This window comes from Phocoena phocoena, chromosome 12 (genome assembly GCF_963924675.1).
Source record: "Phocoena phocoena chromosome 12, mPhoPho1.1, whole genome shotgun sequence".
NCBI classification, from domain to species: Eukaryota; Metazoa; Chordata; class Mammalia; order Artiodactyla; family Phocoenidae; genus Phocoena; species Phocoena phocoena.
Window position 1 is genome coordinate 48,752,947 of NC_089230.1, and position 18,553 is coordinate 48,771,499.

The window sequence follows — 18,553 nt, forward strand, 5'->3', positions numbered from 1 at the left end:
CAAAATTATCCCTGATTGAGAACCACTGCACTACAGCATGTGTGCAAGTTGAAATGTATGGTGTCTAGGAGATTAGTAGTAAAAATTCTCGGTTTCACTCCTTTTGTTGGCTGAAACCTTAAGGAGGATGTAATTTGTGATCTGATGAAAGCTGCTTTTGTGGTTTACTCAACTGCACATTTAACCAACCTACGACTCAGTGGTTAATGATTATCTGCATTTTGGAAACATCCAGAAATGACTGAGACAAGTTCAAGTCTATAAGAAAAGCAGAGGTCCTGAATGAAAGATTGCTTGTCAGCTCTCACAGTGATCAGTTAGATTTTCCTCTATCAACTGACCCATTTCCTGATTCATTACCATTGACAACACATGGAAATATGCATGCAAGTTAAAAATAGGAGATTCCTTCCTAGAAAATTAATGATGCTACATACATATAAACAGTTCCTTTTTATTAATAATAAACAAATAGAGACATTTGCAAATGGTAAGGAAAAAGGACCTTTAAATATTACATTTTATTTGGATTTTCCCCTGCATAATGGAAATATTAGAGAACCACAGAAATGAGATAAGGGAAAACATGAGGTCATCTTGCCTCTTGCCCATTCTCAAGAGCTACACTGTTCTGTGTTCCCCTCCTCCACCCCCAGTTCAGAGTCTCATTTTAATAATATAGGATACTCCTCATGTTTCTCCCCTGGAGAGGAACTCAACAGATGAGCAGAGGGTATAATTTAGTGGTATCATAATCTTCAAAAGATGACTTCTTTAGTTAGTGGCACTATGTTGGTTGCATAGAAATGAAAACTTCTAGCAAAGTCTGCATCAGACATTGGTGATCCACAATCACCACAAGCACAATACACATCATATCTTCAAAAGCTTCACACAGTTATTTAATAGAGTGCATTTGTGGAATCTTGACTTTTAGTGGTTGTTTCTTGCAGCTGTTGGGTACTCCTAATCCAGAGAATACTGTGTAAGATAAATATCTTAAGGATATACAAATACCCTTCTACTTTCTTATGTTTACCTACCTTGGAATGCTTAAATTTTGTTTTTCATAACATCCAGGATTTTTTTTAATGGCAAATGATAAAAACAGTTACTATTAATTGAATAACTTCTATAACCATGCATTATTTAGGTACTGAACATAAAATGTTTTATGCAATCTTGTCATTCTACCAGATATACAAGTCTATTTACACGTGAGAAAACTGAGGCTCATAGAGGTTGTCAAAAGTCTCACAGCTTCTGAAAGGCAGGGTCCTGATTCAGCACACAGTTCAAGTGTAACACCACAGCTCATGCTGTTTAAACAGTCACAGAATATGAGGTTTTCGCTGAGAGTTTGTGTCAGGAAAAATGTACTTGCTTGGATTCTTTAAAATAGAGCCCATCTATTGTGCAATAGCCATAGGGCTACATCTATGAAAAAACCAAAAATCATAATGAAACACTCAGAAGTCTGAGGACCTAGCGTGCCCAGGGAGTGGACTAGATCAGGTTGAGAAGTTTTCTTACATGTAGAGAAATAGCCCAAGTGCTCTGTGAGTGACAAAGATTAAATGACATCTTTCTTAAGCCAAGGAGATTTTAGAAAGGCGGACTCTATGGGAAATTCCCAAAATTCAAATGGGGGTGGGGTTTCCGTATTTGTTCTCTGCTGTCCTTGCTATAGGCTGTCAGGGGGAGAGGGTTGTTCAGCAGGGGTAATCTAACATGAAAGCATGGAAAATGCAAGCGTAGAGTATGAAAAAAACGTAGCCCCAGCTAAAGAAAGCAAACTCAAACCCAAACCCAAACCTCAAACGGGTGGTGGGAAAGAATTTTACTAGCAATTGAAAACGGAACAGCCAACACTGGACTTCAGGCTGTGAGCGTTCAGGCTGATTAATTGAGGTCAAGGTGGTGATGGAAATACCAGCTGGGGAGCATTTTGCCGAAAGATAAATTTGTCCCTGTTTTTCTCTGCAAGACAGCAGGGAGGTGTGTGTTTGGAGCTAAATTAATTTGATTTACATCATGCCATGGTAACTTCTGTTCTCTCTCCCTGCTGTCAGATATCTTAGCTGGCTTCCCTGCCCCCCCTTCCTTCACCTCCTACACATTTCATAACACGAGGAGAAAGCACGGGTTGGCTTCGGGCAGAATTTAGAAATGGAATAACTTTAATTTGATTATTCTGCATCCAGCGCTATTGTCTCCTCCCCCTTTCCCTTCTTTCTTGAGGGAGAGGAGTTGTAAACCTGAGCATAAGTGTGACGTATTTTTATAATGTGCTTAATGGCACAAACTGCTTGACAATCAGAACTTGTTCCTTGTAGCAAAACCTGTCAGCTCACCTATCCTCCTCCTGTGTTTCTTCAACAACACTAATACTAGAAAATGAAGTTATGGCCTAGGATCCCGTTAGGACTTTTTTTTTCGTGCTTTTTCTGGCTATGTAGCTTTCAGGCTCCGGGGGCCGGGCTGGGGGTCGCCTCCTCCGGGACCCTCAAGGTGGGGCTGGGCCCGGAGTCTGGCTTAGCCGACCCGCCTGCCGTCGCCTGCGCCGCCGGGACCCCTCCTGGCCCGTCGTCCATCTCCCCTGCCAGCCGGGCGCTCTCGACCGGGCTGGATAAGGTTACGCCGAGGCTTCCTTGGACGGAGGAAGGGAGGCGGGTCCGAGCCCGCGCCCCAGCCCGCGGGGGAGTCGCCACAGTTGGCAGCTCGGCCCGAGGGGCCACATCCGGGCTGCGGGTCGGCGCGTGCGGGCGGCGGAGCGCAGCCCCGGGCCCGGCCCGCCATGGCGTGGGAGAGGCTACCGGGAAGGGGCTGCGGTGCCCTGCACCGCTGTCTGCTCGGGGCTGCTCTGCTGCTCGGCTTGCGGCTCTGCACGGAGCTGCGGCGCGCCGGGGCCCAGCCCCCGGCCCGCAGCGGCCTGCTGGGCCCGGACCCCCGGCCGCCCGAGCCGCCCCTACCGCCCGCGCTAGCCCAGCGGCGCGGTGCCAGCCGGAGGCAGGTGACGTACGTGCGCAGCGGGCGCCGAGCGCCGCCGGGGGGCGGCGGGAGCGGGACGCAGGAGCCGGGCTGCTGCCCTCCGCGCGGGCGTCCCCGCCGTAAGGTCAGTTGCAAAAGATACAGTCTTGGGCCTTAGACCCGGATCCCCCTCCCGGTCCTCGCTACAGAGCCCTTATTCAATATTTAACCAGTATTTGCTGAGCGCCCACTGTGTGCCAGGCCCCCTGCTATGCGGGCATCCAGGAGGGAAGGACCAAGCCCTGCTCTCAAGGAGCTTATCTTTTGGGGAGGGAGGGCGTGAGCGATTTACAAGGCCAAGAAAAGAAAGGAATTGTGGTTTTGTTGGATGTTTTGTGCCCCTCCCCGTTTTGTCCTTGAGGCCTGGACAAAGCTGGGTGGGTATCCACTGTGAATTGCTTTTCCATTCTACCTTCATCGCGGTGATGAAGATACACTTAGTCGAAATTTCCTTGAATTCCACCGCAGACTTTGGCAGGTTGTTTGGCGTGGGGTGAGAAGTCGAGCCCCCAGCACCACTTAATGGGAAGTTAATTGGAACTTGGAGGACTGTAGTAATATCCCGGCTTTTTCTTACAACACCAACAGTGTTGGTTTCACTCCCTCATTAACTTCTTGGCTCACACATTAAGTCGTTATCTTACTCAATTTTAACCTCTGATTGTTAAGCCTCTGGCCTCCTATCCACCTCTTGGAGGTCCATAATTTACTTGGTATTTGGGAGTGAAAAGATTAAGAACTGCAGGTATGAGCTTGCCTGGTCTTTATACCCATCAACCCCAACAACGTCCTTTGCCTTGCTTTCCCTCTTTTCTTTTAAACATCCCCCCTGCATCCCTCCAGCTTCCCCACCACCCCACTATTGGGAAGAAAGAAAAACTCTTCCTTGGACTCTGCTGCTTTCTTTAACTTCTACCTTACTTTTCAATATCATGTCCACCAATTTCTACTACTGTTTTCCTTTCCCTCACTTCCTCTCCAAGCCTTGCCCTCTGTCTTTCCACACCACTGCTGTCCCTGTCTAGGCCATCAGTGTTATCTTCCTGGATAAACTCATATATATATATGTATATATATCTGAATGTCATTTCCTATGTAAAGTCCTAATTTGCTTTTCTAGAAGAATGTAGTCACTTCTTCATGCTCCTAACGCACTTTCCATGATACCATGTTTTGTTAAAGGCTTTTCAACACTCTTTTGCCAAGGGCTTTTCAACACTCTTTTGCCAAGGGCTTACCAGGTCCCCAGTGCTGCATCAGGTGCTGGGGACACAATATGAGCTCAGAGTCTAGTGGGGGAGGCACACAGCACAGACATCCAGTACTGTGACCATTGCTGTACTTAAGGTCTTGAACTCTGCCTGGGGAGTCAAGAAAGGCTAACCAGGAGGGGACCTTTGACCTAGGATTTGATATTTCTTAGGAGTTCAGGTTTTTTTGTCCCTCTGGATGTCCTCAAATGTTCCATCCTTGGCACCTTCAGTATCCCACCTTGCACTTGCCCTTTCACATCTGCTCTCAGCCTCCGTTGTTTCTGTTTCACCTGTTCAAGAATCATTCTTAAATGATTAGTCTCAGTTTCCACTTCAGATAACAGAATCGATAACTGGAGCCTGTCCTACAAGTGGAAAGGTTTGAAATGCATAGACTCAGAGGGCTACTGGAGAGCAAGTTCAAGTCCACCTCCTTTAGGAGGCTGCTGTAGTGATTCCTGCAGGAGATAGTGGTGGCTTAGATAGGATGGTTGAAGTGGAGGTGTGAGAAGTGGTCCAATATTGGATATATTTTGCAGGAAGATGAGAAAGGAGTAGGTTTTTTTTTTGTTTGTTTGTTTGTTTAGTTTTGTGTTTTCGGTGGAATGGATGGAAATCAGGAGTTTTGTTTTAAACATCTTGAATTTGAGATATCCTTTGGACATCCATGTGGAAATGTCAAATAGGCAGTTGGACATATGAGTCTGGAGGTGGAGGAAATGTCCAGGCTGAAGATAGAGGTGTGGGAGTCATCAGTGTACAAGTGGACCTTTTAAAGCCATGAGACTGCAGGAGATCATCTGGGCAGTGAGGGTGGCTAACAAAGACAGAGATCTGAGTCTGAGCCCTGGGGCTCAGTTTTATTAAAATTAAATTAAAAAAAAAGAAATATTCATATGGCTGATTCACTTCACTGTACAGTAGAAAGTAACACAACATTGTAAAACAACTATACTCCTCCCCCCCAAAAAACGAAATATTTGCATCGAACCTTACATGTTGTAAGCATTCAATAATGGTAGCTTTAATTTTCACTAATCTGTCCCAAGTCTTTAGCCTCAGCCATTTGCTAAATGTCATTTGTTATAACCTATTTATATTCCTTTGGTTTACACTGATTCTTTTACCCCCATCCTTCTTTCCTATGATTCATGCCCTTTCCACCCTTGAACATTCAGGTCAAGGATCGTGGCCTGGAAACCTTTACTCATCATTCCTACTTCCTTGCTTATCTTTGCCAGTTTGGGAGACAACAGAAGTGCATTCTGATTTGTGAGTTGCTTTGTACGTGTTTTGACCTAATAATCTATTTCAGATTGAATGTTTTGTCTGCACAGTTGTTTGTGATGGAAAGGATCACATTTCCCAAAGTGACCCTTAGTAAATGCTTACTCCCAAGACACCAATAAGTAAAACAAATAAGAATCTTATTATTTCAACCTATTACGTATAACTCTAAGTGTCTTTGGTTAAAAATATATAAGAAAGAATTGAGTGAAAATAGCAATTAAAAATTACTATTTTTAAAGTATTGTTTTAGTTTTTAGCCTCTTAAAGAAAAAAAATTCCCTGGATTTTCTTTTCCCTAGCTACTTAGTTATTTATTTTCTTATTTTCAAGGTATACATTCTAAGGTTCCCAAATTCCTAGATAGTAGAAATCTTGAATTTATTTCATTTTTCCATTATTTCACAGTTGAATTAAAATGTTCCTCAAAACTGGAAAGACCAGTTATCTAATCTGTTCTCCCACTTCTGGGAACAGAGTGCAATGTCCCTTATCTCTTGGGGAACAAGTCTTCTTCCTTTTTAGCCTCCCATCAAGACAAGGTGTAATATAAACTGAATGCACAGTTAAATAATTGATATAATTAAAGTTTGGAAGCTGTGTGTTAAACTCCTTGGATCCTATTTTATTTAAATTTTGTTTGTTGAGGATAATGATAAATAATGTTATTTAGGTTCTTGGTTACTTTGCCGTAGGCACCTACCAGATTGGTGAAGGAGAAAAAGTTCCATTCTATTTTGAGGATGGCTTTCTGGGTGGATGAGAACCTGCATGAAATAATTGGGTTGCTGAGTGTTTCTTGTCAACGTGCTTCCTTTGCAGGTGTTAGAGGCTCAAAAATTTAGCAATTATATTGCCACTTTAATCATAGCTTATGCTTCTCTCAAAGAAAATAATCTATTATAAAAAAGAGAAGTGAAGTGTAGTTCTGGTATAATTCTTTTCCTCTTTTCTCATCCCCTTCTTTCACCAAGCTAAGAAAGAAAGAAATAGCTCTAAACAGTAAATCCTCTTTCACATCAGGGGTTCTAATCTTACAGCATTATGAATTGAGGACAAATGAGACATGATGGATAAATAGTGTCTTATGTGATTAGGACTCCCCTGGAACCCATATATTTTTGTATATTACAGAGGCTTTAAGCCTACAAATACCACTATAATTCTATTTCATTCCTTTCCTTTCTCTCTATTTTCTGTCTGTGTTTCTTTATGTTTTTTCTTTCTTAAACAGACGTTTACTATGATTACATGGGTAAAGTTATTCTAGGGGGCGTTAATAGAGGACTAATGATGGTCTTCATGATTTATGCTTTTTTCTACAATCTTGGGTAGATGTTTCTTTTACACGTTGGCAATCCACCTAAAAGACAGCAGCAAAATATATGTCTAATATGCACAGGAGAAGTACTGTTGACAAAATAATTAATCAGTGGTCTATCTAAGAAAGAAATGGAAAATTTTATTTGAGCCATACTGAGGATTATAACCCAGGAGACAGTCTCTCAGAGAGCTCTGAGAACTGTTCCAAAGAGGTAAAGGGAGAGGCCAGTATATAAGTGATTTTAGAGAAGGGCTAAGTGCAATCAAGCACACAGCTTGGTGGAGGGTTACTATTATTCGTAAGGAACAGATATCTTAGTTAATGGTTTTAGTGCTTTTCTAAGTATGGGAAGATGAAAGAAACTGTGTTCTTGAATTTTCTCCTGAAAATATCTATCTGAAGGCCTATTCTGCCGGTTTTCTCAGAGCACAGTGCCTCATCCTGATTTTGCCCAGAATTCCTTTCTCAGGGTGTATTGTAGGTCAGTGACTGCAGTGGCTGATAACTTGATTCTTGTAGAACTAGATGGTGGGCAACATTCTTTATTTTACAATCCCCTCCCTTTTGGTCTTAATTTTGACCTAAGTTTGGGAGGCATTTCATGATCAATTTGTCTCACAGCACTAGGAATGCACATTCCCAGGTCAATCAAGGATTTCATTGATAGGCTATTCAACATGCTGTTACTAGAGTAGACCCTGTTAACAATAGTCAAAAGCCTCTGGACCACTTGTCTTACTAGTCTGTTATAGTCTAGGAAATGCTTGCCTGTTGCTTTTTCTTATATCTAGAGTTACACTATTACAATCTGTGATCTTACAGGACTATATATTTGGTCATTCGTTTCAAGTTGCCTAATCATCATTCATTTTATTGGAGGCTCCATCACACATTTGGCAGTACAAGAAACAATTATCTTTGTAAAATAGGCAGACTACAAGTAATATAGCTAGTAACATTCATAAGGTCCTAAGTAAGTATTTAAGCTAAGAATTTACATTAGTTGAGGCCCAATATCTCCCCAGGTCATCTGACCCAGTCTGTTCTGTACCAGTTGCTATCTTTTAGGGAAATGATATATTAACATTGTACATAAAGTTCACCAAAAAGTCTGCATGTATAAGGTGAGTGGTGGGTCATCGTGACCTTTTACAGGATTGAGAAAGGAAGTTTAACTTCTAAGGAATTACATGGCTGGCTCCAGAAGAAGAAAAATTGATCTTTATGGTTAAGCGGGTATTTCTGCCATTGGGGTGGTCTGGTTAATGCATAATGCAGATGCACAGTGCACGCTGGAAGGAAGGGAGGAGGTCCAAACAGGCAGAGAAAAGAATCTTACGTTTAAATTTTTCTCGTATTGCCTTAAAATATGAATTTTGTTTCATTAGTATTCATTACAGGAGACAAGCTTCCTGAAGAAATTTTCTTCTCTCTTATCGGATGTATTTTGCTTGACATTTAATATGTTGGGTTGAAAAGTGACTTCTGAGTCACAGGCCTACAGAACCCAGCAATGTGCTGGCTTGGTTTGTTAGTTACAGATCCTTTGGAACAATGTGTCAGGGGAAAAAAAGTGCTGTTTCCTCTTCTCCTGAAAAACCATATGGCAAAAGTTAGTCTGTCTTTATCACTTCCTGTTATCCTCTTAGTTTTCTAATTCCATGATTGTCATCAAGAAGAAGGAGGAAAAATGGCATAGTATGCCCCTTGATATATCCAACTGCCTTAAACATTATTCTTCTTTACAAAATACTTGAAGGTAGGTTTGAATTGCTTGTAAAATACGGCCCAGCAGTAGTTTCCAGCTACTTAGGTTTCTGCTGTATCCCTACACTTCTGTCCTTCAAGAACAACATTCATTAATCCTCTCACATTGTCCTCAGGAGGCAAAGCATTTTCATTTTAAACAGTCGTTGAGGGTAATTGAATGTGCTCCAGCAATATGTGGGTGTGAAAGAGCAGTTGCTTAGTTTTGCAAAGAAAAGCAGGTTCTGATGAAAACTTTGATGTGCTGTAGGTGGAGAATAGGCTTCTGCACTCCTTCCAAACCCCGCAGTTCCTCAGAGAGCATTCTGTGGGCAAAGAAACTGCTAATGGAGGCCCCACTGTTTTCAACAATCGGTGGTGGAGATTTTAGGTTTTTTTTGTGTGCAATTTGTCCAGTTCATTTTCTCCAAGGAACAGAAAGCCTTATTGGTTTTCTCGAATTGGATTTCATTTTTGGTCTGTGAAGAGAATCAGAGCTGTGTAGTTAAACTGGAGACTGTTAAGAGTGGTAGACATTTGATTTTTTTCCATCTGTGTTATGACACCTTTGGAGTCCTTATAAGGAGTTTGGCTCTTTATTCTGTGATTCATAGAAAGTAACAGGTGCCTGCTTCATTTACCATGAGATGCTAGCGTTGATAAGCTTCTCTAAAAGCAGCCCCTGAGTCCTCTTAGATACCTCACATCAATCCCATTAATGACCTGTAGAGTTTTCTGCTAAAACAGGGTGGGAAAATTTGCTGTCCAAGAAGCATTTTTATTCTGCTCGAATGATTGGAACAAAATTGAGTTTTAGCCTTCTAGTCTAGGACCACATGTAATTTAAACTAATAGCAAGGTGGCTTGTTAGTTTATGGCTCAGGGAGGTAAATTGGACCTGTGAAGAATTTTGTTTGAGCCACACGGTGTTTTTAAGTATCTAAACGTAAATATCTTCAGATACGACATATAATGTCCAGTGGAGTCCAGTTCAGCACTGTCTCCCTTTATATTATGTATCTGATCTGTGAAGGCATTTGAAGTTTCAACCTCTGAGCCAGATGTCAAAATTTGCAATTGTCCAGATGAATGGATAAAAAAGATGTGGGACATATATTCAATGGAATATTACTCAGCCATAAAAAGAAATGAAAGTGAGTTATTTGCAGTGAGGTGGATGGACCTAGAGACTGTCATATAGAGTGAAGTAAGTCAGCAAGAGAAAAACAAATACCATATGCTAACACGTATATATGGAATCTAAAAAAAAAAAAGGTTCTGAAGAACCTAGGGGCAGGACAGGAATAAAGACGCAGACATAGAGAATGGACTTGAGCACACGGGGAGAGGAAGGGTAAGCTGGGACGAAGTGAGAGAGTGGCATGGACATACAAACACTACCAAACGTAAAATAGATAGCTAGTGGGAAGTAGCCACATAGCACAGGGAGATCAGCTTGGTGCTTTGTGACCACCTAGAAGGTTGGGATAGGGAGGGTGGAAGGGAGATGCAAGAGGGAGGAAATATGGGGATATATGTATATGTATAGCTGATTTACCTTGTTATAAAGCAGAAACTAACACACCATTGTAAAGCAATTATATTCCAATAAAGATGTAAAAAAATAAGTTAAAACTATTATTTAAAAAAAATTGCAATTGTTTTTCCTAAAAAGTGACAAGTGAGGTTAATGCTGCTAAGCTCAATGGTAGCATGGCACATAAATACTTAAATACACAGAAGCTGAAGGTCCTTTTAAGTCATTCCTAGTCAAGAGAGTTGAGTTACCTAAGGCTAGAGTTGGCTATTGGGGAGAGTAAGATTATAGGGGAGTGTACTTAGTTAATACAATATTCTTTTGGTTATAAACAAGAAAGATGGACTCTGGCCTAGCTTAAGCAAAAAAAAAAAAAAAAAAAAGAATTAAATAAATGTATTGAAACTTCGGAATTTACCACTGAATTGGAGGAAGAGTTAAATGATCATGCTGTTGAGGAGAGAAAGAATAGGTTACTCTAGAATTCCTAGCTTTCCTTGGGCTTCTCCCTCCAGGGCCACCACAATAAGACTCACCTCCCTCAACTCCTGGGCTTGGTCTCTTAGATACTCACCTTGGGTCAGCCAGCACTAACCACAGGCCACAAATAGCCCAGCAACCCCTGTCCCTGTGCAGGGAGCCATTTTTAGAGAAAGGAGAGACTTTCTGAGCACCTGGAAATAGAGTGTAGGTCTTCTTTAAAAAAAATAATCTCGGAGCTTAGCCTCTGTGCCTCTGTGTGTGTGTATTTCTTTATTGGTTAACTGTTTCTCTATTTAAAACTGTTAAAGATAACCTTACTTCCAAGTAGCACTCAGCAATAAGTTGGTACCTTGTGCATACTTCTGATTTTTTATTCAGTTTGGTATATATACACAAGATCTATACTTAGGCAATATATATATTTTTGGCCGTGCCACGTGGCATGTGGGATCTTAGTTCCCCAACCAGGGATCAAACCGACGCCCCCTGCATTGTAAGCAGAGTCTTAACCACTGGACCACCAGGGAAGTCCCTTCTTTTGAAGTAAAACGTTATTTGTGAGGACTTTTGTGGAGAAGGTAAATATAATCAGTATTTATCCCGTGATCCCCATTAGGGTTCTCAAACCAAAGTTATTAGAGTTTTATGTTCTTTGATTTTTTGTCTGTCAGTTCAGAAAGTTACTTTGCAAAAAAGATCTGAAAAATTCTTCAGAGCATCTGAATATTTATAGCCCTTTTTGCAACTGGTTGGTTTGGGATTCTTTAACATATGATTACTTCTGTATCAGGACTCTCTAGGTTGCAAGTGACAGAACCCAACTGAAACTAGTAAAAACGGATTCATCGGAAGGGTACTAGGGTAGAACTGAAGAAAGAGCTGCAGAAACCAGGACAGCTCTCGGAGCTTGATTATGGACTAAAATGAGTATTGAGTATGTTAGTTATCCGTATTACCCATTACCAAAGGTGTAATGGGTATTTATCATTCTTTTTTGGCCACACCTTTGGATTCCCTTCCTGTGTTTGAGGAATTCTCCACCTTTCTAAGAAAAAGGTAAAAAATAAATTTCCTTGGCCCTAAAGGGCATTCTTGTGACCTGGGCTTTACCATTCCCATACACCTGCATGAGAGTTTGGATTGTACTTCAGAGATTTGAAGAAGCAAGCTTCAGCACAAGGATCACAGAGCTCCAGGTTCTAGCAGAGGCATCCAGTGCCTAGGGTGGTGAAATGAGCCATGGTGTCAGTGCCCAGTGGTGGGGTAGTGCGGTCTACACTGGTGTCCACGGTGGTGTTCCTCCTGCCCTTGAGATTCTGTAAGCTAATAAATCTTTAATTAATTCCTTTTCTACTTAACTAGCCAGAGTGGTTTCTGTTGTTTACAACCAAGAACCTTGGCAGATCAATAAATTAGAGTTGGCAGTTTGGAAGCTTACAGCTGTAGCTTTCCCTCTTCAATTTTGCTTGCTCTATTTAATTCAGATTTTGGAACATGATGATTGGGGTCCAAGTGAACTATGGGCTAAGGGACCTTTCCCTGACAAGATAATAACATTTAGCACCAGATACTAAATCATACAAATCTGCTGACTTATCACTAGAAACACCAAGCCCTTTTTCACGGCACCATTTGTCTAGGGTATCGGGCAGGGGGAGGCCAGTTTATGCTGTGATCACAAACAACCCTTAAATCTCAGGGCTCTTACCAACAAAGGTTTGTCTTGCTTATGCTGCGTATCCATTGCTGGTTGGCAGGAGTGGGGTGCTGCTCTATGCTGTCTTCATCCTCTCTCTGGACCCCAGTCTGGAACATTGCCTGTCACCTTGGCAGAGCAGTGAGTGCTCTAGAGAGTCTTGCGTGGCATTGTTAAATGCCCTGGCCAGAAGCCAGATATAACACTCCTGCTCACAATCCAATGACCAGAGCTGTTTGCTGGGCCTTACCCAGTGCAGGAGGCCAGAGGTCTGCCATGTGCTCAGAAGTCAGAGACAGGAACTGTTTGGTGAGCAGCACTTACGGTCACCACACTATGGTAACACTTCAATCATCCGTATCTAAATGGACATCGTCTAGGTCATGTTTCATGCTTGCCATTTCCAGTGCCTCACTGAATCTGCACATTTGGCAGTATTGAATAAAGCATGCGAGGCTCTTTTCAGGGGATGTAGATCTAAAATGAAGCAGACATCTGAATTTAGCAGAACAGTGAAATAAAACAAGACGCGATTTACATCTTATAAACAGTGCTGTGGCATGTCCTGGAGTTTGTTAAGTACAGTGATTCTCGTTGACGTGTTTATGTTAGATTCTTTGTGCAGAGCAATGATGGGATGATGGTCTGCAGTTCTGTGGAGAAAAAGGGCAAGTTATTTGAATAAATAAAGCCATGAGTGTAAATGAACCGAAGGCCTCTGGTGAGATGAATCAAACTCCATGTTTAAATGCATCTTCATGGCGATCGCTTACTCATTTTTAGTTAGAGCAAGCTGAAAGACTTCCAAGCTTGTTTTCAGAATCTGGCCACAAATCAGAGGCAGTATTCGTGTTGTATAGTGTTTGCTATTGCGCACAATGACAACAGTATTTTTAGTTTATTTTCCGTCTACTTTGAGTGCAGCACAACAAATCAATTTAAAATCCTAATTAGGGCTTCCCTGGTGGCGCAGTGGTTGAGAGTCTGCCTGCCGATGCAGGGGACGCGGGTTCGTGCCCCGGTCTGGGAAGATCCCATATGCTGCGGAGTGGCTGGGCCCGTGAGCCATGGCCACTGAGCCTGAGCGTCTGGAGCCTGCGCTCCACAACGGGAGAGGTCACGGCAGTGAGGCCCGCGTACAGCAAAAAACCAAACCAAACCAAAACCAAAACCCTAATTAACAAAACACATGCCCATTGAGTGCAGAGGGATTCAGTCATATATGGAAGCAGGCCTCTTCTTTCAGCAATTTTTGGGGTAGAATATAGAGAAGCCAAGTAACGCGTGAGATCCTAGGAGACTTATTTACTTGTATTTGGAAATGTCATGAAAACACTTCATTATGATGCATCCTCACCTCTAAGATGGGCTCGTAATTTTACACTTGAGGTCAGAAGTTTAAATTCTGCTCCCCTACTTACTGGTTGTGGACAAGTGGCATACCCTGTCTGAACTTTAGTTTCCTCCTCTGTAAAAATGTAGTAGTACTTAACTCATGAAGGTTAAAGGAGAGTGAGTAGGTGAAAACACCTGGCCTATGGAAATAGTCCTGTAAATGAAGATTGTCTCTGTTCAGCCTCATATTGCTGGCTGTGACACTAGCCCCTGAATCTCAAAAAGGTATAGGCACGTGTGTCTGTGTGGTGTAAAGAACAATATTCATTGGAATTTTTAATACTTCTTTTATTATTCTTGAAATTTAAAGCATATATAATATGCTGAGCCATCAGAGGTGCTGGAATATTTTTAATCTTAAATAAAAGCTAAAGTAAATATTAAATTTTTGTTAGCATTTTTATTATAAACTTATTCCTCATGTAACTCATTTATTATAAAATTGTTAAGACTTACTTTTTCATATAAGGTTGTGATTTTTTTTCTCTTAAATCCAATTACAAATATCTTTTACAATATTGCTCTGTTAAATAATTTTGGTCCATATTAGGGTTGACTGTATAAAATGTGTTTCCAAGCTTTCAAAATACAATTTTCACTCAAAAGAATGTTTACAAATCTCCTATTAACTGCCACTTACTGTAACTCTGCTGCTTCTTTAGTTCAGGAGGGGCCACTGGAGTAATTGTGGGTGAAAGAGCTAATTCCTAAACTGTTTTTCTGGTTCTGTCTTCCACATTTTAGTCTAATAATTAAGTGCATATTATTCTACTTGGTACTTTGTATGCATTTTATTATATTTATTTATTTATTTATTTATTTATTTATTTGCGGTATGTGGGCCTGGGCCTCTCACTGTTGTGGCCTCTCCCATTGCGGAGCACAGGCTCCAGACACGCAGGCTCAGCGGCCATGACTCATGGGCCCAGCTGCTCCGCGGCATGTGGGATCTTCCCGGACCGGGGCACGAACCCGTGTCCCCGGCATCGGCAGGCGGACTCTCAACCACTGCGCCACCAGGGAAGCCCAATGCTAGTGTTCTTTCACTCAGTTCTCACAAAAATCTGCAAGGTAGGAATTGTCCTTATTTTTCAGATGAGGGAGCTGAGGCTAGAGACATTAATAAATGTGAGTAAGACATAACTAAAAGGGATGGGATGAAGGTTTAAACTCACAATCCGTGACTCTTTCAATTTGCCCAATGAAATGGGCAGCTAACAACCAAGTCTCACGTCAAATAGATCATTTACCAGCTGAAAATTAAAATCTTCATGTAAACAAAAGACACCACAGAGTTAAAAGGCAAGTCATAGGCTGGGAGAGGATATCTGCAATGCATATCACAAATAAAGGATTGATATTGCAAAGTTTAAAAAAACCCAACAAAACAATAAGAAAAAAGATAAACAACTGAACAGTAAAACAAACAGGACATTAACTAGGAGTTAACAGAAGAGGGAACCTGGAAGACATATATATATAACACATATATAACTATCAAATAACAATATAATATAATATAATTATAATATGGAAAGAGAGTGTGAGTGCAGAGAGATGATAAATCCTACCAATAAGCAGAATAAGCAAATCAAAACACAGTGGGATTATTTTCACCCCCAGTCATATTGGAACAGTGCAAAATGTCTGATAAAACAAAGATTGATAAGAATGTCGAGGAAAAGGAACTCCTTACTAAACTACTTTATCCAAGGTAGCTCCCTATCCCAGTTGTTCTTCTAATACCTTCTCTTATTTTCTCTATGGCATTCCCACTCTCTGATATTTTTTCCTTCTCTAATTCTTGTTTGCAGTCTCATCTCCTATGAAGGTAGGGGGCTCATCTGTTCTGCTCACCACTCTATCCCCAGAGACTATGATAGCATCAGCACAAAGCAGGTGCTTAGTAAATAGGGCTAAAAAACGGTTATTTCAATCCGCTGGGGTACTAGACCAATGTGTTTGAGGAACATTTGGATCTTTCAAGAGCTTTTCTAAAGCCCCCTCCAGATCTCTAATTTCTGAGTCAGGGTTTTACACCCCAGACTCTTGGAACAGAACTCCCAGTCTTGACTTTGCTTCAGACAGCAGTGACTATACTACAGAGATTTGAAGCCACATCCAGCCTGTACCTGTTTTTGTATGGCCCATGAGTAAAGAATGGTTTTTATAGGTAAACATTTGCAGTTGACTTGATGTTAGGAAACACTGACTTTGAACCCCAATGAGCAAAATACTATCCAAAAGTAATATAGTATATCTATGTTACAAAACATTCTGCACAATTTTTATTATATGTTGAATTTTATCAATAAAAATGTAGAAATTTATCTTCTCATTATGTAAGAATCTACTTAATATCCTTGATTTTGCCTCTTGGCTCGCAAGGTCTAAAATATTTACTATCTGACTCTTTACAGAAAACATTTGCCAACCCCTGCTGTGGAAATAGCATCAGGGCAACCTACATTTGCCTCAGTCGAGTCCACGAGACTCTTGTGCTAGAGTTTTGCCATCCTCAACATGAGAAGAATGGTCCTAGGCTTCCAACAGGGATACTGAGAATATGTTTTGGTCCTCTGTAACCATTCATGGGAATGTCATCATAGTTATCCAAGGTCTTTGTTTTCAGACCACTGCCATGCAGTGAATGTTAAAATGGTTTAAATCCTGGTGTTTGCTTACTACTGCCTGTTACCCACCTTTTCTAACACACATGTAGATTTGTTGAGATTATATTGTGACAGTCAGATGACCATATTTTTTCCAGCTTCTGGGTTCACTCTTTGTTTACTACTTAAAATGGTTTGAGCCGTGTGCTGTGAGAGGTCCAGTACCTTTCCTCCCCTCAATGTTCTGATAATATCTGGGGCTTACATTTTCTGATCACTCTCCTAGCTCAGTGTTTTACCTCTGGCCACTGCTGTCTCTCTGTTCTGCTCTGCCCACTTCTTTTATCCCCCAGAATGATGCAGGCATTAGTGAAGGTCTCAGGGTAATAGAGATGTCAGTGAAGTTCCAAACAAATTCAACTTAAAATTGATTAAAGATTTCTTGCCCATTGGGAATTTCTTATTGGCTGTCTTTTCTTCTTAGGCTCCTATACCATTGATCCTGCCTTCTCTTATCTACACATCAGTCCCTTTCTTCCATTTTTCAAGCCTTCAGACCATCTTTTCCCATCCTATTCTCTTGAACTTACAGCAAACAAATCCCAAATGCATGTCATTTTCTTACTCAGGCAGTTTAGTTTTCTCCTCTCCTTCCAGGCCTGGCATAGAGATGAATTATACCACTCTGGCAGGAAAGCAGAATTGGTTGCAATCAGTGTTTGTGTTTAAAAATCATGTTTCCTGGGCTTCCCTGGTGGCACAGTGGTTGAGAGTCCACCTGCCGATGCAGGGGACACGAATTCGTGCCCCAGTCTGGGAAGATCCCACATGCCACGGAGTGGCTGGCCCCGTGAGCCATGGCCGCTGAGCCTGCGCGTCCGGAGCCTGTGCTCCACAATGAGAGAGGCCACAACAGTGAGAGGCCCGCATACCACAAAACAACAGCAACAACAACAACAAAAATCATGTTTCCTACATCCTCTCTACTATTAGACAGTCTGTATAATGTGCTCAGCTAGTGCCTTGGATGTATGTAGTAAGCACTCATTACCTGTTGATTGTGTCAGCTTAGGTCCAGTGCTGGTCCCCTCATCCTGGCTGTGGCTACTGCTGTTTTGTGATATAGGGGAAACATATTACTAGTGACATTTTGGGAACAGTAATATGCTGCTTCATGCAGAACTTCCTTTTTCCTTCATACGTGTCTTCATTACTTCCTTTGGCTTTTGGGATCCCTGGTGAACTATATTTCCTTCTGTCTGCCATGGAAATTAGTTTAGATAGAGGGTGCTAACATGAACTTTAGGGTTCAGGAGTGCCCAGAAATGGCACATCTAGGAACATACCCAAGAGAATTGAAAACATGTTTGCACAAAACTTGTATGAATAGTATAAATCAATGTTTACAGCATCACTATTCATGATAGCCATAAGTTGGAAGCAACCCAGATTTCCATTAAATGATGAATACATTCACAAAATGTGGTATATCTGTATGATGGAATATTATTCACCTATAAAAAGCATGAAGTCCTGATACGTGCTATGATGTGGATGAACCTTGAAAACATGATAAGTGAGAGAAAATAGTCACAAAAGGCCACATGTTGTATCACTCCATTTTAATGAAATAACCAGAATAGGCCAACCTATAGAGACAGGAGTAGATTAGTGTTTGCTAAGGGGCTGGGGGAAGAGGGGAATGTGAAACGGCTGCTACTGGAAATTGTTTTTTTTTTTTTTTTTTTTTTTTGCGGTGATGAAAATATTATGGAATTAGTGGTGATGGTTGCCTAATCCGTGTATATATTTAAAAGCCACTTAATTGTTCACTTAAAAATGGTAAATTTTAGGATGTGTGAATTATATCTCAGTTAAAAAAAATTCTCAGAAGCCCATGGAATGAATGGCAGGTGTGAAACCACATGCTTTGCTCTGTCTGGATAAAGGTAAATTAACTGTGAGAGAGCCCTGGGACCCCAGCCTGATGGTGCTCACTAATTGGCATGGGTGTGCTCAACAGAAGGGCAGAGTCCATGTGCTTGCTTCTCTAGGAAGTACCTGGCTTGGCCTCTCAGGAGTGGTCACTTGGCTACTGGTGAACTGCATGGTGCTCACTCTCCCATCAGCTCCCCAGGCGTGGCAGAGCATTGCAGAATCAGACACAAGCAGCCGTACATTAGGAATCCA

At 41.5% G+C, this 18,553-nt stretch overlaps 1 protein-coding gene across 1 annotated transcript in view; it reads left to right on the forward strand.

The window, feature by feature from the left end:
- Nucleotides 1-2,797: 2,797 nt before the first annotated feature.
- The window catches only part of METTL24 (methyltransferase like 24), a 110,636-nt gene continuing 94,880 nt past the window's right edge, over nt 2,798-18,553 (forward strand). Inside the window, exon 1 of the mRNA XM_065889173.1 lies at nt 2,798-3,115. Coding sequence (XP_065745245.1) covers nt 2,798-3,115 — 318 coding nt within the window. The remainder of the gene's footprint in view (nt 3,116-18,553) is intronic.